Genomic DNA, 21,833 nt, shown 5'->3' on the forward strand with positions numbered 1-21,833 from the left:
GTGTGTGTGTGTGTGTGTGTGGGGGAGTGGCAGGATGGACAGACAGATGAGCAGGGAGGAGGGATGTTGTGGGAACACAGCTGCTGTCTGATCACTTTATGTCTCTGCAGTAACGTCCACTCACTTTAACCTCTGACTCTGTGTGTGTGTGTGTGCTGGTTTTTACTTTCATCTGACAAACACAGCAGATGGTCCCGTGGGTTGTGCTCAGCTCCCCCCCTTTGGTCCAGTAAGAAGCAGTTGAGCTCATGTGGTCGCTGTGGCGTTCTGATCCTCGTCACCACAGCAGGTAACAGAGAGCAGCTGTGAACGCTCCTGGTCCTCTGAGGTGTCACAGTGTCCTGCACCCACAGGCCTGCAGCTCCACCGGCTGACATCAGAGGAAACAGCGTTGGTGTTCACACAGAGAAACGTTGTTGCTCCATAACAGGCTCAGAGGTACAGGTACTCAGCTCGTGTCCCCATGTCAATGTCCAAGCGTCCTCGGAGAAGACACTGAACCCCAACCTGCTCCTGAAGCAGCGTCACTATGTGAATGTGTGTGAAAGAACAGTCTCCTGTATGAATGATGGGTGGATGAGGATGTGAGGTAAAAGCAGTAGTGGAAATGGCTAGAAAGGTGCTATACAAACACAGACCCTCAAACTCTTTGACGTGTTCCTGTTTCTGTGGGAAGGTGAAAACCAGTGCACGGCCACAGTAAAATCAGTGCATGGTTCAAACAGTGAAGTGTTTGCACACTTTGTCTCTTTTATGTCAAGGCGTTTTCCACTCAAAGCTGCCAGCGTCCTGCTTCCTTGCAGTGCTTGTAGTTTGTGTGTCTCGGCTCTTGATTTACTCGGTGTGGTTCTCTGTGCAGCAGAGAAATCATGTCGATATGTTGGTGTGGAGCCGCCTACAGCAGGAGAGAGCCCAGACTCTCTGGAATCATCTCCCCCTTCCACGGGATGGGCTCTGCTCCACAGGCAACAGTTCAGCGCTCAAGGCCAGCTCTATAAATCTGCCCGGGGGGGCCGTCTGCCCCGTGTGCTCCCTGAGCGCTGATGAATCATGTAAAGCTGCTGGGCGGGGGGGGGGGGGGGAGAGAGCTGCTGAGGCAGAGGTTACAGAAGGACAGCAGGAGATGCGTCTCGCTGCTCAGACGTCCCAGCAGCACCAAAGTCTCCTCACGTCCGCCTCAACCACATCAGCTGCTCACTGCTTTCTACTTTCACTCTGTTTAGGTGTTTCAACAGCAACAGCAAATTCTTCCTGCTTTCGTTCATGTTTATTCTTTCTTCTTTCCAAACGTCACCATGTCGTGTTTTAGTGTCCACATCCGGGTTTCTTAAACGCAGCTCATCCCAGCCCCCACTTTGAGTTTGGACACAGTGGTGGAGCCCCGAACCAGTGCAACCAGAGGAAGAGCTTCAGTGTGATGCAGCCACAGGAACACAGTGGAGTCCTTTCAGCTTCAGGGTTTTCAATCACTTCCCTGGAAGTGAACGTGAAGTGAGCGCTCCATCGTTCACACCCGCTGTGGTGGATCACAGCAGCCGGCTTTTCGTGTTCCTCAGTGAACCCACAGACCTGCAGGGACACACACCAGCCCAGTCTGTCTCTGTGTGTATGGATGTTCAGACAGCAGCTATTTCTGCCACTGGAACAGCTTCAACACAGAGTAGCCCCCCCCATTGCCTCACATGGGAGATAATGGACATAGTTTCACTATCTGCTGCTCATTACAGCCAGAACACTGTGATTACAGGCTGGATTTATGGAGCTCTGAGGCCACACTCCCCCTGCTCTGGCCGGGCCTGTGCTGGAGCCGGGTACGGGTCGAGGAGGGGGAGGAGAGGAGAGAAGGACAGGAGGACAGTAAAGGAGGGCAGATGGAGGACAGGAGGAAGGTGACAAATGGTCCATTTGGTCAGTGCTGTACCTCTGTACGGAGCACAGGGTGGGGGGGTCAGACATGAGAGAAAATTCAACTGTAGATGTCTCTATTTACCTGATTAAACATTCAGATCATCAACTCTTTATTCCGCTTTTCTTTAATTCAGTTTAGCTGGTCTCAGACTGTACCTGACTATGGCCCCTCTGAGGAACACGAGCCTGATGGGACCGGATCAGGGTCCACGCTGTGTCTGAGGGGTGCAGAGCCTGTTACTGTCCCTGTCGTCGTCCTGTGTCTGATCATCCAGGTCACGTGTCTCATCCTGCTCCTCTGCTAGCCACATAGTTTGATTGTGACTCTTTTTGGGGAAAATAAAGCCAGTGTTTTGGTTCCACACAGTTTCTTTGTGCCTTGACCACAGAGCGTTTCCCCTGTCCGTCCAGCTGACACTCGTGGAAAATACTCCAACTTTAACTCTTCATTCAACACGTCAGCTTCACCTCACAGCGTTTAGGTGGATTTGTCCTAGTGGGACCTCTGAACTTGTTATTGATGTTCTGTTGTGTTGGCCTGCAGCAGAACCAACCTGCCGAGTTCTGCAGATGAATCCAGTCGGTGGAGTTACTTCGTCCTCTAAGAATGATCAGCGAGACTTCTCACAGCATCACTGCTGCTGTGTGCTGAGGGCTGTAGGATGAGCACCCTGCTGATGAGCCCCCCCCCAGGGATCATGGTCTGTACATCAGGCTGACCGCCTTCACTGCTGAGTGTTTGTCTTCGGAGCAGAATGACCTCGTAGAGACGCAGCGGTCTAAACTGTAGATCAGCTCTTTGGTCAGGCTCAATGTGTCTGTTCAGAGAGCGCACCACAGTCACACATGTGAGAGACAGACACACTGAGTCAGTCAACACACACACACACACACACACACACACACAGAGAGCAGTGGGCAGATCATCAGCATTTTAATATCATCTCAATTCAAGTACATCAAATGTAGAAATCTACTGGTCGTACATCCAGACAACAGTGACACATGTCAACAGACTCACAGGAGCTCCTCACTGAATTAATGCACCAGTTTTCTGTCTCATACTTCATCAGCAGAACAGTTTGTCTGTCATGTGACGGCCAGGATGCCCCTTTACTATTTAAAGAGAAAAACTGTTCGGTCTGTGCCAGAAGCACGTGTGATTGGATTTATAGGATTCATGTCTTTGTGACTGAGCTCAGGAACACCCTGGGCCGTCAGAGGGCACGGCTCAAAAAGGACAACATGACCACAGGATGAAGGCACAGCCAAAGCAGAGCCGTCCTCTGGACGCCAGTGCTTATGGGCGACTTGGCTTTTGGAATGCATACCAGGAAGAATTCTTGGAGATGGAGAGCAAATGAAATAAATATTGTTTCGATCAATATTTATTTCTGCTGGAAATTACTAAGTGCTGTGCTTTTCTGTCACAAACGGCGTTCTCCACCACACGACTGTGAAAAGGCCACTAACCAACAGAATGAGCTGGTGTCTCAGTTCGACTCTTTGATGTGTTCAGCTGCTTCTACCACATGGTGGCTTCAGGAGGCGTGTTCATTAGTGTCACAGTGCTCCGGGCTGGGTTTAAAAGGACGTCTCTGACAGCAACATGTCAGCACGTCAACTCTGTCCTGTCACGTCATAAAGGGCTCATCTGTATATCGCTGAGGTAACGTCACAGGCACACACTTCAAGTAATTTCAGGTATGAAGGAGAAGGATTCAACACCATTCGGTCATAAATAATGTACACTTTGTCACGTGTGATTTTCAAGGAGTTGGAAAACTCTGTGAACCATGCAAATGTAGAGGATGTGTGACTGGAGGCGGGTCATGGGGTGTAGCCTTGGAACAGGAGTGCTCTGAGGCAAACAATGCTCCTGGTCTCAGAAACACTCTGACATGTCAGAGCAGAGCGCTGCAATCCCAGTCCTGCCCCACACTCACACACAAACACATTTCATAGTTCTTGCATACACAATTCTACATTTCAGTCAGGAAATGTGTGCAGGCTTCATGTGAAATTACAAAAATATACAAATGTGATCTCAAACAGACCTTCTGTTGGTAAAAAACAGGCCAAAATATGAAAAAAGTTCTTATTCTGCATGCTTTGGAGGAATTGAGGTATTTGTGGGTGTCCATGGTACAAACATGTTAACTCTGTAGCGGATCGGTGCTTACAGGGGTCAGGTGGGGCCAGATAGGGGTTACATGGGGGTCGAGTGGTCTCCAGAGTCCATAATCCTTTTTAAATATGTGAGACATGCTAAGCTGCTTCTTTTCTGCTGCTGGACTGAATCCCCTTGATTGTCTGCAATGTGCTCGGATACAGCTGATCTAAAGAGGAACATGTGAGAGAGACATGGCTGTTTCCAGGAACACGTGCAGACAGAGCACGCAACCACACGTCAGGGGACTCTGCTTCTGGGGTAACTCTGCTTCGGGGGACATGTCTGACTGGTTTGGCCGTCATGCTGAACAAACACAGCAGGTCACATGACAAAACGTGGCCACAGAGTTGCACAACACCTCTGTCCATACACGCTAACAACGGATGACTTCAAATGGCGATGGTCAAGAATTCTGTGATTCCAAAAGTTACAACAACGATGATGATAAAACATACGACACACTGTTACACACATCAGTCACATACTGGCACTGAAAACCAGCTGGATTTAAAAAACACGGGCACTTACAGAGAAGTTTAAAGTCCAAAGTGACCAGAGCTGCCTGAGTCAGCTCCACCGTTAAAGACATCAGCCACTGGCTGAAGGAGCTGCTCAAGCCCACGTCAAAGGTCCATGATGCCGTCTCAGTGGGGCTCTGGACAGTGACATCAGACGGGCGTCACATTTACTGTCTGCTGTTTTCAGGTAACACTTCAAACTGATGTACTACACAGAGCGCTAAAATATTCCACCAATGGAACAAACCGATTACTTCATGCTGACAACCTCACAAAGTAATACCTGGGATGTTACACACACAGAACAATGATTCCTGATGTCATGTTTCCGCTCTGACGTCGGCTCCACTGACTACTTGTTTTTTTTTTTTTTCGGTTTTCTAATGTAACTGCCACCACGAGACGCCATCTCCTCACATCACTTGGCTTTGTGGACTCAGCATTTATACCTAGTAGCAGCCTGACAGCCACTGTTGGCTATGGAGAGACACAGACCTGTCCACCGACCTCCTGTCCCCATCATATCATATTGTTTTATATTATACCCTAGTCTCTTGTACATGTTCGGGCTCCATCCTCTCTACAAAAATATCACATTTTACATCTTCTATCTATTAACTACCTGATTCTTTGTCAAACAGGATGAGTGGATCCAGTCACAGCTCATTGTGCATGAGAGCTGTCCACTCTACTGAACACACATGTGAAAACACGCCCTGTGTGCGTGAGTGTGTGTCACACACACACACACAGGGCTCATGATGCACAGTTCCAGCCTGGCAAAACTTCATTTCCAGTCAGTTGTGTTTTAGAGAAAAAAGTGTGAGCAAGTAACCCCCACCCCCCACCCCCAGGTACCCACGTATCCCCTCCCCCCTCCCACATATGGTCAGCATCCAAACATGGTGCTGTAGACCTTCAGGTCATTCTACCGATGGACTTCACATCTATGATCCATCTCTCCTCTCCAACGAGCTGCAGCGTTCACACTCTGTGTGTGTGTGTGTGTGTGTGTGTGTGTGTGTGTGTGTGTGTGTGTGTGTGTGTGTGTGTGTGTGTGTGATGAGCAGGGGAAAGAGGATCATAAGGCTGTCTCCTGCAGGGTGGGAGGTGTCAGCTGGCACTGGGGCAGAGTGCTCCTTGTCTCCAGGTGGTCGTCATCCTCTGTCTGCGCTCTGTCGCTCTCTGTCTCTTTGTGCTCTGAGACTGTGTCCTCTTTGCAGTAAGCTGCTCTGTTGCTGTCTTTCTTGGCCATCTGATACAGCTGTGTGTCCGTTCCTTTGGGCTGGTCAACAGGGATAAAGAGTGATGAGGAGTCTGCTTAGGTGATCAGAGCAGGAGAGCACACAGCAGTGTAAATGGCGTTACCTTGTGAGCCAGAGGAGTGACACAGCACAGCTTCTCTCTGTAGCGCCCGGGCAGGAAGAAGAGCAGCGTGCCCAGGACTGGGTACACTGTGCCGGGGGTCAGCTCCCTCTCCTTCATAGGTCCTGACATGTTCACACACACATGAACAGCTGAGCACTGACTCTGGGTTATTCCTGTGTGTCACTGAGTAAAACCACTGTGGAGTAATAAGGCTGGGCACAGTGAAACACAAACCTGGAGCTGTTCCTGAGGGACATCAGGCAGGAAGACAGACTACAGCCTGGCTGCTCTGTGTCCGACTATCAGGGTGCACTTCATACCATCAAATGGTGCTGATCTGTTCACATTCTGCTACCTAAGCCTAAGCCTGGGGAGCTAATGAGCCAGCCAACACATCTCCACGTCTTTCAGTGGCACTAAGGTCGTATGTGCAGTTGGTGCGAGCGTACCTGTTAGCAGGCTGACGAGAAGCCCCACCACCACCACAGTGGCTGAGTTGTGAGCACTGTACCACATGTAGGACAAAGAGTAGAGCGCCTCCACCCCCGTCAGCCTGAGGGGAAAGGAAGCAGCGTTACACCTATCTATTCCTTGATAAGCCATCATCAGCTGACTGAACAGGTGAAGTCTGTCTGTGGTGTTCAGGGAGAGCAGCATGTGCTACCTGGGCTTGGCTGTGGTGGCGCTGAGCAGCGTCGTCATGGCAGTGGCGTTCAAGGTGTCCAGCAGGGGCAGAGCAGTGGCGTTGAAAGGTGGCACTGGGGTGGGACCAGACATACGCACCACAAAGCTGCCAATGCCGATCCAGAAGGCCATGGCGAGGCCTGCTGCCAAGCCAACCAGTGCCCCCTGGGGAGGGAGCAGACAGGACACACAGGCGAGTTCAGGCCTCCACTGAAACCACTCGAGCTGCCGTGTCTGTGACGGTCTGATGTGAAGTGTTCACTCACAGGAGAAAGACTCATTGTCATGCCTGTCTGTGAGTGTTAACGTGGTGAAACAAAGATGAAGGAGCTAAAAGGACTCACTATACTGTTGGCCCAGGGGAAGAACATGCCTAGACAAAAGAGGCCCAGCAGAGGACCCCCCACCATCCCAAAGATGCTGAAGGCTGCCTGAGGACACAGAGGAGAGTGTATGTGTGTGTGTGAGAGAAAGCTTTTCTGAATAAAGGGTGTTTACAGACACATTTCACTGTGCAAGTCCTCACAAATACTTTACAGCACATTAATCCTTCCTGTGTGATTCAGACCATGTGAGGGGTGTGTTACCTGCAGCACTGATCCCATGAGAGAGGCGAGGTAGGCCATGGCCAGACACACCAGGCCGTAGGCCAGAGCTGCACAGCCAGCAGAGGACACACACGTTTAGAGGTCACACCTGTTCTACACTCCACTACACAAGTACCAGTGTGAACTGAGCTACACAGGGACTGATGCTCTGTACTGGAATCACAGGATGCTCTGTTACAGATGCCTCTGATAAACAACAAACAGCTAGCATGAGTACAACGCAGATCAACATCCCACAGTACACGGTCGGTGAGAGCTGGCTTACCGAGTCCCTTGGACAGCAGCGTGGCTTTGGCTTCAGTCATGTTTGGAAAATGAGGTTTTATCAGGTCCTCCATGGTTACTGTAGCTAAGGAGTTGAAGGCTGATGAGATGGTGCTGAGGAGGACAGACATGGGAAAATGGGACTGGATGAATAAATTGGATACAGTAGTGTGTACAGCACAGGCCCTCTGGGCAAAATAAAAGACCATATACGCCCCTCCTGTAACCTACACCTGATTTCAACTCCATTTTAAAACAAGACTGAACCTTAAAGGTCTGTTAGACTGTGAGGTGTGCTCACTTCCTAAAACGGTCCTCAATCTAAAACTAAAATTGGTCATCACAAATATAGACGTACTCACAAGACAATCATGCACACAATGACATTACGTCACTGTTTCACTATGAACACAGTTAGCTATAGTAAGGTGGAAGTTATGTGAAAACAGCTTGATAAATCTCATCTGTGCTGTGTGGCTGTGCATCACTGTGCTCTGAGACGATGACCTCTCTGCCACAGACTGACAGCTAACCACTGTCAACTAACAGCTGGCCTCTGGGTTAGCAGCGGCTTGCTGTAGCTAATGCTTAAGATATGTTTAGTTATTGTTAAGACAGGTTCACTGTTATATGAACCTGGGTTGGAAACCATCCACCTGCTGACTGACTGAACAGACAAGCTCTACATCCACGCCAGTTTCCTTTTACCTGAGCGCTCCACTGAAGAGACAGGCCACAAACAGTCCTGGGAGGCCGGGCAGATCCCTGAACACATCCATCACAAAGTACAGCACCATCTGCACACAGCAAGTACACGTCAGGACACACATCCAGAGGCCGCAGCAGCTAACACACAGTGTGCCCACGATTGTGAGGGGAGCCATGAAGGCTAATTAGACTTCACCTGGTCATTAGTTTTGACGTAGCCCTTGTCCAGAGGGCTGTCCTCTCCATAGCGAGCAAACATGACCAGACCCATCAGACACCCTAAACACAGAACGATCTGTTGGCACGGGAAAACAACGTAGCAGGACCTGAGGAACAACAGAGGAGGACAAACGTGATTCCAAACTGTCCAGGGTCATGGACAGCACTGTCAACAGCATCGTGAGGGCGTTTAGTACAGGATACACATGAAAACTCATGCTTTACATGAAAGGAACAACAGGAATACTGCAGAACATGTGAACATCAACAACACTACAGCCTGAGCCGAGCATGTGGAGAGACACCGAGGGTACTCACATGATGGCCTCTTTCTCTGTGCGAGAGCTGAGGTATCTCTGGACCTGGGCCTGGTTGACCCCGTACAGAGCTAACATCAGGAAGACCCCTCCTACACCCAGGGTCCAGAAGGTGTGGCGCTCCAGAGGGTCGGGATTCAGGCTAGGTCGGCACAGAGTGAGCACAACATGAACGTCTCAACGTGGACTCCACAGAGCCAAGTGTTTTTAGCCAGATTCTCTGACCACACCTCATGCAACACAACATGTCAGGATAGAGAGGAACTCTTCAGAACGTCGAGCACTCACTCTAGGCCAGCAATGCGGCTGCCATTCACTGCTTTCCTCCACACCTCTGCTATGCCCCCTGCCTGACTGGCCCCCACCACGATGACCGCCAGCTGGCCGGCAAACATCACCACCGTCTGGAACACGTCGGTCCAGATCACAGCCTTCAGACCCCCCTGGACACATGTAACACTGTGTGAGGGCGTGTGTGGGGCAGAGCCGCGGCATACTGACAACAAGCAGAACGAGTAGTCTCTGTGTTCCTGCACAGAGTGGAGATGATGGCAGGGAGAAGCCAGACCTCAGAGAAACTGAGCTCCCCAACTGTTCAGGAGAATCTCCAGTCGGGCAGACATTTTGTGTTAGTGTGGATCATGACCACAGTAGTGCTGACTGAAGAGACTTCCTGTCAACCATAAAGTCTCTCCCTCTGTCACATTATGGTGTAGCTTTGATTTGATGCCAAATACTATGATACAAATGCAGTAGTTTCAGTCTTCATCTTTGTCTAATCAACAAATATTTTATGACAGATTTTATGACATTCGGGAAAGATTCAGGGACTCACCAGAGCAGTATATAGAGTGCACACCAATCCCATGGCCAGCACTGCCCCCCATAGGTCAAAGCCTGTCACTGCAAGTGAACAGAGTGAGCGCGTGACCACAAAACAGGACGGGAACATTACGTAACTACAACTGGAGCTGTAGGTGTAAGTGTGGACTCCTGTTGGTGGATCCTGCAGTAAACGGTGGCAGTGATGCTTCTCTTACCTGCATTGAGAGCCAAGGCCGGAGCATACAGCACCACACCCATGTAAATAACCTGCAGCAGGAGAGAGGAAAGGCTGTAGGACAGAGCTGGAAACCAGTCCGTGACTTCTGTTTTAGAAAATACATGGAGAGAAGTCCACAGGTTTGGGACGACAGATCCAGCTGTGACTGTGGGGCAGGGTAATACGACCACTATGTGGACACAAGTAAACTAAACCCTTTACTTGGTGTGATGAAAAGGTAAAGTACACATGTCTGAAGTGGCAAGACTGAACACTGTCCAAGCTTTTCCAGGGCAGAGTGTAGATGGTGTTATCGTCAGAGAAGCAAAAACAGCCCATAACAGAACATTTACAGAGGTTAGTGTGACCTCTCCTGGGTCACTGGGGCTGGATTACAACTGGCCAATAAGAGCAGTCTTAGGTCTGTTATTTCCCATCACTGATTGCTGGTTCACATCTAATCGTGGTTCTCCATAGACAAAAACATGGTCTTAATCCAGTCAAATGACTGGTAGTACCTTAACATAAACCATAGAGGATAAACTCCAAACTGGCAGAGGTGTCAGGGGCTTGTTACTTTAGTGGCGAGCTGCCATTCGGTAGATGGCTGCCCACCTCCATGTCTCACTCTCTCACTGGTGCCAGCCTTCAACACATTTACTTAATAGCATATTTTCTGGGTCAGGTGATTCATGTCTTTACTAAGTGGCTGTTTCAGAGAGACCACGTCCAGGTGGTGGTCATTTAATCAAAAGTAGCCCCAGTGAGCTGTTTCCTGGACGTGTTGACAGGAGGGAAGCCAAAAAGTAGAAAGACACTGTGATGCAGACAAACATACCATCTGAAAGATGAAGGTCATGGTCCCACATATGCGAACTGTCTTGTTGAAGCGTAGCTCCAGATACTGTGGAGGGAGACAATGTGAAAGAAAAAAGAAAAAGAAACAAAATCAAAAGGCTGATTAAAGCATCATTATCAACAGCCAGTGTGTGACATCTGGTCAGATATGAGGATCCACGATTGTCAAATCTTTGGTTAGAGCTCATTCTCTGTTCACAGGAGGTGACTGCAGCACTGCTCATTCTGATCACTCGGCTCACTGTCCTTATGATAACGAGACAACCTGTCAGTCTGGCTGTAGATAAGAAGGCTGAGCTGGGAGAAAAGAGAGAACAGAGGAAAACAGAGAAACAGGCAGAGAGAGCTCATTAATCTACCCCAGTGGACGGTCATGTCAAACTGTGTGTGCTGATGCATGTACCTCGTAGGCACTGGACAGCCGCAGTCTGTAGAAGACCGGTATGAAAACATGAGCCGGGATGAGCAGACCCAGGAAGTAGGAGCAGCCCAGGAACCAGTACTGAGTGCCAAAGGTGTACACCTCAGACGGAGCCCCCAGGATGGCCACAGCCGACTGGAAGGTGGCCAGCAGGGACAGAGACACAGGCAGGCAGCTCATGGAGCGGTCAGCCATCAGGAACTCCTACAACACACAGCAGGCTGCCGTCAGACACCAACCTACACTGTACAATCCTGAGACACAGCCTGCAGTCTTAGGGGGGGGGTTATGCAAGAAGGCCACTTGTATCTACCTGAGTTGTGCGCTGGCGTCCACCAGAGAAGGCATAGAAGAGGCCGATGCCAGTTGAGGCCACCAACAGCAAGGCGAAGATGACATAGTCCACCACTGTGAAGTGCATCTGGACTACCTCCCCCATGATAACGCTGGACGGTGTGGGTCGGGGGAGTGAAAGCTGCTGGGAGCACGTCCTCTGGGGCTGATCACGATGTGAAAGGAAATGCTTCACCCATAGGTGACTCACTAAGTGCTGGAGGGGAAGTAAGTAAGGACAAGTTAGCCTGTGTCACTGAGACCTGGGGGGGCACACTCTTTGCACTACTCATCTTTGCTCAGTTAATTATATTTCTTTTTTTCACATGCTGCCTTCTAAATTTCCTTTTTATCTATTTTTATCTTTAGCTATTTATACTTATATGTTTGGCATTTATTGCGGACAGCAATGAAAGAATTTCATTGTACAGAGAAACATGTTTCCTTACTGTGCATATGATAATATGATAACACTTTGAATCTTGAATCTTTGAAACACACTCCCCACAGCAGCAGCATCATCGTTCTGTCTCATCGCACAGACATCAAAAATCACCAGAGCAGGGCTGGTGGTTGTCTAGCAGCTGGACACCTCCAGCCAAAATGTCCATCACCGTAAGTCTGAGAGAACAGAAGCTAACCTGCGTCACATTTATTTAAAGCTGAATTACTTTACAGAACTAGCAGTCTATTTGGAAACACCGTAATGTCGGAGGGAACCATGGTTTGCAGGAACCATTTTCAAGAGCCCGTATTAAAAATTTGACTCAAAAACAGACAGGCTCAACCACAAAACTAGAAGCCCCCCCCACAGTGTCATCCTGAGGACACACAGAGCCATGTCTGTCAAACAGAAAGTTCAGGTTACTTTGATTCTATTTAAAAGCTTAGTTTTCTTTTGCTCTGTCCGTGTTAATCAAACCTGCAGTGTGCTCCTGCAGTGTCTGACACAGCAACAGGAAATCAGTCTGTCCGTGAAACTTTTCAAATGAAGAAAAAGTCCATTTTAACACCTTAAACTTAACCATCTTGTTGTTGCTGTTCAAAAAATGACCAACAGACTCGTGTAAACATACATGTTTGTATGTCATTATATATGTTTTACTTAAAAGGTTGAGTTGGTTGCTTTTAGAAAAGCATCAGCTGAAAGTGTCCCTGTGACCCGTCTATATATCTATGGGGACATCAGCCTCTTCTGGCTCCTCCCACTGCTCCTGATGTCATTCACAAGAGTCCGCCACAACTGAACAGCACCAGCCAATCAGAGCAGGAGGTGTCTAATGCAGTGTCAGCCCCTGCTGCTAGTTTACAGGCTTAGCATCTGTCTAGCTGTAGTAGCTGATGTGCTGACAGGCACACACAGAGGGCTGGTAAAAAAACACTCACAGGTCCAGACGGCCTTGTGGACATGAAGATCGGTCTGGGAATGCCAGGCGACAAATAAAAATTTGAGATGAAGCTACGCTACTGCATGCTCACAAATAAACATTCTGTCACATTCACCTGTAAAACAAACGGACCACAGATGTAGCTAAAACACAGGGTTAGCCCTGTACAGTCACATGTACTCACACATACAAACACACTGTCAGTGTTATTTACTGGCCTTCTGAATGAATAATTACCCCAAATGCTTTAGAGTGTGTTGTAATTCATCACTAATGCGTAATGTATAACTGCTTATGGAGCTAACTGGTTATTGAACATTGATCGGTGTGGGAGGATCTACTGGGAGGACCCGGCTGATATGGCGTGATGAGAGCTGAAGCCATGAGCCCAGCAGTTCAAGGCACTGGAGTCCTCAACTGAATTTAATTGAAATGACTTCAATTCGACATTAAAATGACATTTAAGTTGATTAACTAATCATACATACAGCATATCCTATATGTATATCCTCAAACTAAATTTCACTACAATTGGAGGGTAAAATTCTCTGAAACTCATAAATAATTGTGTCACCACTATATGTGCAAAGTTATCTTTCCAAATGATCTAATATGCTTTTAAATGAAATGTCTTCATTTTCAAACCCTTATCTGTCTTTGACCCATTAAAGCACACACACACACACACACACACACACAGTTTGGCCTGTCTATAACATCCTCAGAGCTACTATGAGCCCTTCCTAAGTTAAAAACTAGTAGAACAAAAAGTAGAACATGTGTTTCTCACCTGATCATGAAAGAAAAAGAGCTGAAGGACTTACTGTGAGTACAGAGGTGAAGCTGCTGCTGGCTGACACACACAGACACACACACACACCGGCCACTCACACTTAAGGCACACTGAAGGGGAGTGTTTCCGTCACAACCTCCAATCACAGTTCAATAAAACAACCAGCACACAGCTGCGGAGCCGAGAAAGACGACCCGTCACAGTGTTGTTACAAAGATTCAACTTTCTAGGCCCAGATCATTTTAGCCAAACAAACCTAATCCCTGCTTATATTTTTACAGGAGATATGTGAAAGTGTTCTTTTGTGGTCTTACTTCAGAGGACGTATTTTTGTTGTCAACAATGGAGACATGACACAAGACTCCTCGCTGTGCTCATCAGAAAACAACTCTCACATTCCAGTTCACATAAGACAGTCTCAGCTTTCATCATGTGTCCAGGTGCAGAGTCCTGCTCTGCTGACAAGGAAGAGCACAGGGGAACCAGGTTAACAGGAAAGGAAACAACATGAAAACATTTCTTTATAAAATAACAAGTGAGGTGGCGGGGTGTGTGTGTGTGTGTGTGTGTGTGTGTGTGTGTGCATTAACAAAATGAAGTGCAGTAAACTGAAGATGTAAATGTATTGGTTTTTGACATCTACAGTGCCAGTCTGCAAAGTTTGGACACACCTTCTCATTCAATGGTTTTTTCCTTCATTGTTATTATTTTCTAAGTTGTAGATTAATATTGCAGACATAAAAAACCTCAAGGTTATGTGAGGGCTATTGGACTAGAAGGGGAGTGATGGAGTGCTGCATCAGATGACCTGGCCTCCACAATCACCTGACATAAACCCAGCTGAGATGGTTTGGGATGAGTTGGACCACAGTGAAGGAAAAGTAGCCACGTAGCCAAGTAACTGGACTGACAGGTCTGTCGCTGTGATCCTGCTGCTGGTTTGATCAAGCTTTGGCTGAGACAAATGACCCTGATAATCCCCCTCTTGTCGTTAGTGCTCATTATCTCTGATCTAACTGAGGAGGCCACAAAGCCCCCTTCATGTAGAGGTTTCAGCATTAGGTTTTACCTAATGCTACAGTCAGTGCACTTCTGAGGAAACTTCATCCATGATAAAGATCCCCTGCTCCTGCATCAGTCTGTGTGCACTCAGCTTGGGGCAGGCCAGGGGAAAGGCTTCAACAGGATTTAAATAAGTCAGTGTTAGCAGTCTGGGCTCACAGAAACCCTTGGTCCCGTTGGGTGTTACAGGATTGGTGTGCTGGCAGCCCATTTTGCACTGCTGGGCTCAGACAATACTACTGTTAAGATGCCAAATGGGCCACATCACTGTGAAAACGTATTAAAACAAACCTGACAGCCACACGGGGCACTGGATTTAAACCCCTCCAGCACCTAAACACATGAGCCCAGCTGCTCCAAGTGGTCTCCATGGAAAATTAGTCAGGTAAAGCTACTTTAGATGCCAAAGACTTCAGCCTTGTTCTCAGTGATACGGGTGTAAATCATACACACAGTCAGGAGCAGGCGTTTAGTGAAAATTAGGGCTGTTTCTATGGTAACGGCTCAAATGTGGACTTTAGGGTGAGCGGGCATTTAGATGGGACAGAGTGATCAGAAACAGAATCAACCTGTTAGACACAGATGAGGAGCTGATCGATAGGTTCATGGTCTGTAGCAGAGATCTGTTTCAGCTTGAGCCTCACTGGACCACTGGACTGGTTTGTGTCAGACCACAGTGCAGCGTCATCATCTGCCTCCACAAGTCCACCGCCTGCCAGGCCGTGCTCATTACACTCACCTCCCTACTGAAACTTCAATAACTGCCTTTATACTGTCTTTACTCAGATTTATTAATTTCCTGTCTAAAACTGCGTAGAGATTGAAGCTGAATAACTGAACAAATGTCTAAATGTGGAGAAACAGCTAAACAGCTGGGGCATCAGATCAGGTGGATCAGGACAGATCAGGTGGATTGAGGCAGATCAGGCGGATCAAGGCAGATCAGCACAGATCAGATCAGGTGGATCAGGACAGATCAGGCGGATCAGAGCAGATCAGGTGGATGAGGACAGATCAGATCAGATGTATCAGGACAGATCAGGTGGATCAGGGCAGATCAGGTGGATCAGGGCAGATCAGATCAGGTGGATCAGAACAGATCAGACAGACCAGATCAGGTGAATCAGGACAGATTAGATAGATCAGGTGGATCAGATCAGATGGATCAGGGCAGATCACCGCAGACAGAAGAGATTACCTCAATGTGAGCCTATTTAATCACGCCCTGTTTCCTCTTAAATAGTTATGTCGTATTCGTGTTTTTCTCCTAACTTCGGACAGCTGAACATTGCTCCGTTGCACTACAGCTCCGTTACTTTGATTTACACTGTCCAACAACTGTCCTTTTCTTCTTCTCTGATTCTCCACATCACTGCTGACTATCAGAAATGATCAGCAACAAATTAGCCACATTCGCATTCACATGAACACACATCGTTAAGGCCAAGCGCAGTGAGGATCAGGCTTAAGTTTGGGCTTAAGCCGGGCAGTAGCAGCTGCTGACCTCTTACAGGAGAGAAGGACTACCTCAGGTCCATCCTGCCCTTTTTTCAGCCAGGCTCTGTGTGTGTGTGTGTTGGGCGGTGCTGGTCTCATGAGCATCACAAAACGCACATCACACAAGTCAGGGAGGCTGTGGTTGCCTGGCAACACAGGGACAGTGTTGATACATGAGGCAGTGGGGGATGAACCAGTGGCGTTTGTGTTTTACCCCCACACACCTGGCTCATGTGCAGAAGGTGGAGAAGAGGACCTTTTGTGTAACAGTGAGACAGCAGGTCCAACATGGCCATGAGGCCTGTGTTTCACAAAACCATATCAAGGTAGTTCAGAGCAAACTGCACACTCCGATTCTCCTTATCACACAAGCAGCACAAACACTGCAGGTAATACATACGCTGGCACGGGGAGAGCACTGAATACTACTGTTCATCTGCACCAAAAACGCCTCATTAGGGGCTTTTATCTCATTTCATTATCCTGTTTGTGTTGATGCAAATGCCTGTTGAGGGTGTGAGCTGCCTGAACACTGTTAACTCTTTGCCTGTGTTAATGATACGCTAGACTAAGACGTACAAAGCAATACGGCAGCCTTTGTTGAAATTTCAGACAACAATGTCCGTTTTTAACCAAAACTATGGATGGACAAATTACTTCAGTGATGTCCAGTGGAGATGAACAGAGTTATGTGGTCTGTAGCCATCATTGTTGAGATACAAAGATGGAGACATGCTGACACAGGGACACACACACACACACACACAGGTGTAGTGCTTACGTCCACTTCTGAACCCAGTGCACACTACTCGCATTGTACCCGTTGCTATGGCAACAAGTAATAACCGACGTTTGCATATATTAGCTAACTTAGCTTGATGGTCCAAACAACAATAAGCTGTCAAACTCAAACCAAAAAAGAGCAGCAGTTGAATTTTAAAAAAAACATTCTTAAATGAGCCACATTGGGTTTTTTTAAACAACGCTGCCTTTTCAGAATGAAACAGAGCTTGTGTGTGAAGCTCCATGAACATTACTGGCTACATGTAACACATGCACATGCTTACCTCCAGGCCCAGCTTTTTATTGTCGTCCTCTCCTCTGGGTACTTGTGCACCCAAAGGCATGTCGTATCTCAGTGACCACAAAAACCAGTAGTTTGAGCAATCATTAAGCCTTCCGCTGAACCCTGGCCTGCTCTGTGGCAGGAAAACTGGAGGCAACACAGTCTGTTTTTATGAGCAGCACAGATAAAGAGCTCCTGGCAGGGGGAACATCACTGCTGGTTTAAGTGCCGTCATCTCTTCTGAAAGACTCAAGAAGTGCATGAACTGTTGTATGGACACCTGATAATACTGAACAAACTGTGACACAAACACAGTGTTAGTCAGCTGCTAAGACACTTGTTAATACACCAGCAGATAATAGTGAAGGAGGACGCTGGAGCTGGTGTGTAATCATTAGCTTGCAGAGGACGAGATAGTTCCTCTGTGCAGATAAGTGGGAGGTCAGCTTGGCCCCATCCACATGATCTGAGACGATGATCTCCACAGCACTGCACAGTCTGTAATACAACCATCAGATGTCTACAGCTACAGATGTCTGCTGCTAAATTCAGATAAAACTGAAGTTATTTTGCTTGGCCCCGGACACCTCAGAGACAGCTTTTCCACTACCATAACTGCTCTGGACGGCATCACTCTGGCCTCCAGCTCCACTGTGAGGAATCTGGGAGTCTTATTTGATCAGGATTTGTCCTTTAACTCCCACATTAAACAGATCTCTCAGGTTCCTGTGGATCCTGTGGATCCTGGTCCTGGCCCTGCTGATGTGGTTCTCTGGTTCCTGTGGGTCCTGGTCCCGGTCCCGCTGATGTGGTTCTCTGGTTCCTGTGGATCCTGGTCCTGGTTCTGCTAATGTGGTTCCCTGGCCCCGCTGATGTGGTTCTCCACCAGCCAATGGATGTGCGTCTGTCCAAGGCTACAGCCTGTCCGTCCTTGGGAGCTGGATCTCTCCTTCACTGTGGTGCTCCCGGAGGTTTCTCTTTTCCCACTGGGTTTTTTGAGTTTTTCCTTCCCGAAGAAGGAGGGTCATAAAGGGCAGGTGATGCCTCGGACTGATCCACCGGACTGATCCATTGGCCTCATCGACTGCTGGACTCTTTATTAGATTGTTTGTTCGCTTACACTTGTTTATTTCAGTGAACTTTGTAAAGCACTATGAGACACTCTGTTGTGATATTGGGCTATACAAATAAATTGAATTGAATTGAATACAGCACTGCAAATGTTAATGCTATCAGTTAGTTAATGCTGCTCATATAGAGCATGTGCCAAGTGTACCAACAATAGAGAGCAGCAGCAGGTCAGTGTTAATGAACACATCAGACAGATGAACCCATTACACAGATGAACACTTGAGACAAGTGAAGCAGATGAATACATGACACAGAGGACACAGTGTGGCTCTGCGCTCCACTGAAAGCCACCATTTCTCTGAGTCAGAGGTGGAGTAGATGGAGCACACCCCTTGCCTTCGGTGGCCCCACACCACTTCAGTATGGAACTGTGACCAGCCACTGCAGCGCCACACAGCAGGACTGGAGGCACACATTAGACTGGAGCCCTATTTACATCCATCCTAAAATCTACGGTCTGCAACCACACACTCGTAAACAAAGCAGGTTCCTCATAGTGATGACTAAGTCTGGGCTGACGAGGTGGAGAGCAGAGAGTGATGTGAAGGGATTCAACAGGACCGACTCCAGGACAGCACTGACTCCAGGACAGCACTGAAACGGTAGAAAACCTCTGTCCTGCTTCCTGTGAGACTGCTATGCTTCCTGCTCACTACCACAGCTCAGCACTACAGTCAGCATGCACACAGCCGGACAGGACAGTTACAGTGGTAAAAGAAGCGTATTAAAGGGACAGTTACAGCGGTAAAAGAAGCGTATTAAAGGGACAGTCACAGCGGTAAAAGAAACGTATTAAAGGGACAGTCACAGCGGTAAAAGAAACGTATTAAAGGGACAGTCACAGCGGTAAAAGAAGCGTATTAAAGGGACAGTCACAGCGGTAAAAGAAGCCTAGTAAAGGGACAGTCACAGCGGTAAAAGAAGCGTATTAAAGGGACAGTCACAGCGGTAAAAGAAACGTATTAAAGGGACAGTCACAGCGGTAAAAGAAGCGTATTAAAGGGACAGTCACAGCGGTAAAAGAAGCGTAGTAAAGGGACAGTTACAGCGGTAAAAGAAACGTATTAAAGGGACAGTTACCGCGGTAAAAGAAGCGTATTAAAGGGACAGTTACAGCGGTAAAAGAAGCGCATTAAAGGGACAGCTACAGCGGTAAAAGAAGCGTATTAAAGGGACAGTTACAGCGGTAAAAGAAGTATTAAAGGGACAGCTACAGCAGTAAAAGAAGCGTATTAAAGGGACAGTTACAGCGGTAAAAGAAGCGTATTAAAGGGACAGTTACTGCAGTAAAAGAAGCGTATTTAAGGGACAGTTACAGCGGTAAAAGAAACGTATTAAAGGGACAGTTACTGCGGTAAAAGAAGCGTATTAAAGGGACAGTTACTGCGGTAAAAGAAGCGCATTAAAGGGACAGTTACAGCCGTAAAAGAAGCGTATTAAAGGGATAGTTACAGCAGTAAAGAAACGTATTAAAGGGATAGTCACAGTGATAAAAGAAAAGTATTAAAGGGATAGTTACAGTTACTGCTGTAAAAGAAGCGTATTAAAGGGACAGTTACCGTGGTAAAAAAAAAAACTATTAAACGGATACATACCGCTGTAAAAGAAGCATATTAAAGGGATAGTTACCGCTGTAAAAGAAACGTATTAAAGGCACAGTTACCGCGGAAAAAAACAAAAAACGTATTAAAGGGATACATACCGCTGTAAAAGAAGCGTATTAAAGGGATAGTTACAGTGGTAAAAGAAACGTATTAAAGGGACAGTTACCGCGGTAAAAGAAACGTATTAAAGGGATAGTTACAGTGGTAAAAGAAACGTATTAAAGGGACAGTTACCGCGGTAAAAGAAACGTATTAAAGGGATAGTTACCACGGTATTTTTGCTATTGCTTTATTTTCCTATGTTGCTTTTACTCACTCTTTCTTGTCTATTGTTGCTGCTGTAACATGTAAATTTCCCCCTATGGGGGATCAATAAAAGAAGTCTAAGTCTAAGTAAAAGAAGCGTATTTACGGGACAGTTACTGCGGTAAAACCATTTCCATCATCCTGTGGTGTCTACAGGCGCGCTCTGGAGATGACCACTGGTGACCAGCCTGATGTTTGTCTTCAGTGCACTGACATTTACTTTTGAACCTAGTATAGCTGACATTTGCACTGGTCTGTACCGGTGCAAACTGTATAGACAGTGATCACTTGACTGTCATTTGGCAGACCAATGAAAACAGCTTTCTGAGGCGTGTCAGACAGCACAGGTTGGTTCAGACAAGGAGGAGGAGACCCGGACAGGGTTCACCGAGTGGTCCAAAGGTCAGCCGACAAACCATCATCACCCCCCCCCCCCCTTCTCTCGCCCCGAGCTGAAAATTACATAGTAATGTGGGGCCGTGGTCCACAGCGCCATGTGGCCGTGGCCCGTCGGGACAGTCATTGTCAGTCATAATTAGCCCCCACATGTTCCGACAGGTCATTCATTTCAGCCGTGAGGGTCTAACGCTAGCGACCGTTAGCCTAACCGTGAGCTAATGCGGCTGGGAGCGCTTCACGGGACCACCGGCACCACGTTAGAGGAGCCGACGGACACCCTCTGCCTCCGTGAACTTACCACCGTGAGCCCCCCGACGGCTCGGCTCGGCTCCGCTCCGCTCTGGGTCTGCAGTCTGTCTGTGGGTGGAGGGCTGTCCGCTGTCCACCACCGGGCATCCCTTCACCGGCATGTGCTCGTGCCTTTGCCGTTTACACGCAACCCCTCCACACTGAGCAGATGCTGCCTTCAGGTGCCTCCTGTAAACTACAAAGTCCGCACTCACCGGTGGAAAAACGACGGAGTGTGCTGCAGCTGCACGGTTTGACTTTGTGGAAACAGTCCGTGTAGTGATGGTCGGCAGGAGCGCTGGTTTGTTTAAACCCCGTCAGTATATGGGGAAGAGAGCAGGGTCCACAGGAAACACGGCGGTTCATACTGGTTTTACTGGTCATTTCACACTGTTTAAAGGCGCCATGCACCTTCAGCCTTCTTTGGCATACATCCATCTCATTTGGGCCTTTCCCAAATTAGTGAAGGTGACACAGCACGTGCTGTGGCGGTCTGATTCACGTTTAATCAGTACGGCGATCAGTTTGACCCCCGGACGGAAACGGAATTACGTTAGAAAACACGCTGAAGGTGACACAGCAGGCCCTGTCCTGTGTGTGTGTGTGTGTGTGTGTGTGTGTGTGTGTAACAGGATGTGGTGGGGGGAGGACAGACCGGTTTAACGTTCATCGTGACGCCAGTCCGCGAGGATGTCGTCATCATTGTAATTAATTGGCCGCTGATTGATTCAGCAGCTCTGACGACGGTCTGCCTCAAACACACACACACCTGTCCGTTTCACTTACCTGGTGTTGTCACCGTGGGGGACCGCCCTGGGTCCATACCGACAGCACCGTCCTCCTGCCGCCCTCTGACAGCGGGTTTAGTTCAGGGACTC

At 48.0% G+C, this 21,833-nt stretch overlaps 1 protein-coding gene across 6 annotated transcripts; it reads right to left on the bottom strand.

Moving 5' to 3' along the window:
* Positions 1 to 5,486: 5,486 nt before the first annotated feature.
* Positions 5,487 to 21,817, bottom strand: slc5a6a (solute carrier family 5 member 6a). Of its 6 annotated transcripts, none has more exons than XM_070849090.1 (18): positions 21,742 to 21,770; positions 13,917 to 14,057; positions 11,402 to 11,638; positions 11,071 to 11,292; positions 10,648 to 10,713; positions 9,808 to 9,859; positions 9,603 to 9,670; positions 9,056 to 9,210; positions 8,769 to 8,909; positions 8,428 to 8,557; positions 8,232 to 8,320; positions 7,525 to 7,637; positions 7,239 to 7,306; positions 6,996 to 7,082; positions 6,632 to 6,816; positions 6,417 to 6,520; positions 5,968 to 6,089; positions 5,487 to 5,884 (listed from the first exon to the last, which is right to left on the bottom strand). In XM_070849090.1, the coding sequence occupies exons 3-18, from the start codon at positions 11,525 to 11,527 to the stop codon at positions 5,681 to 5,683; spliced, it is 1,932 nt and encodes a 643-aa protein (XP_070705191.1). In that variant the 5' UTR covers positions 11,528 to 11,638; positions 13,917 to 14,057; positions 21,742 to 21,770; the 3' UTR covers positions 5,487 to 5,680. The 6 variants fall into 6 exon arrangements, with proteins under 6 accessions (XP_070705191.1, XP_070705190.1, XP_070705193.1 ...); XM_070849089.1 differs by lacking the exon at positions 21,742 to 21,770 and adding an exon at positions 20,386 to 20,476; XM_070849092.1 differs by lacking the exon at positions 13,917 to 14,057 and having other exon boundaries at positions 21,742 to 21,817.
* Positions 21,818 to 21,833: the final 16 nt, after the last annotated feature.

Source organism: Pempheris klunzingeri, chromosome 18 (assembly GCF_042242105.1).
Source record: "Pempheris klunzingeri isolate RE-2024b chromosome 18, fPemKlu1.hap1, whole genome shotgun sequence".
Lineage (NCBI taxonomy): Eukaryota > Metazoa > Chordata > Actinopteri > Acropomatiformes > Pempheridae > Pempheris > Pempheris klunzingeri.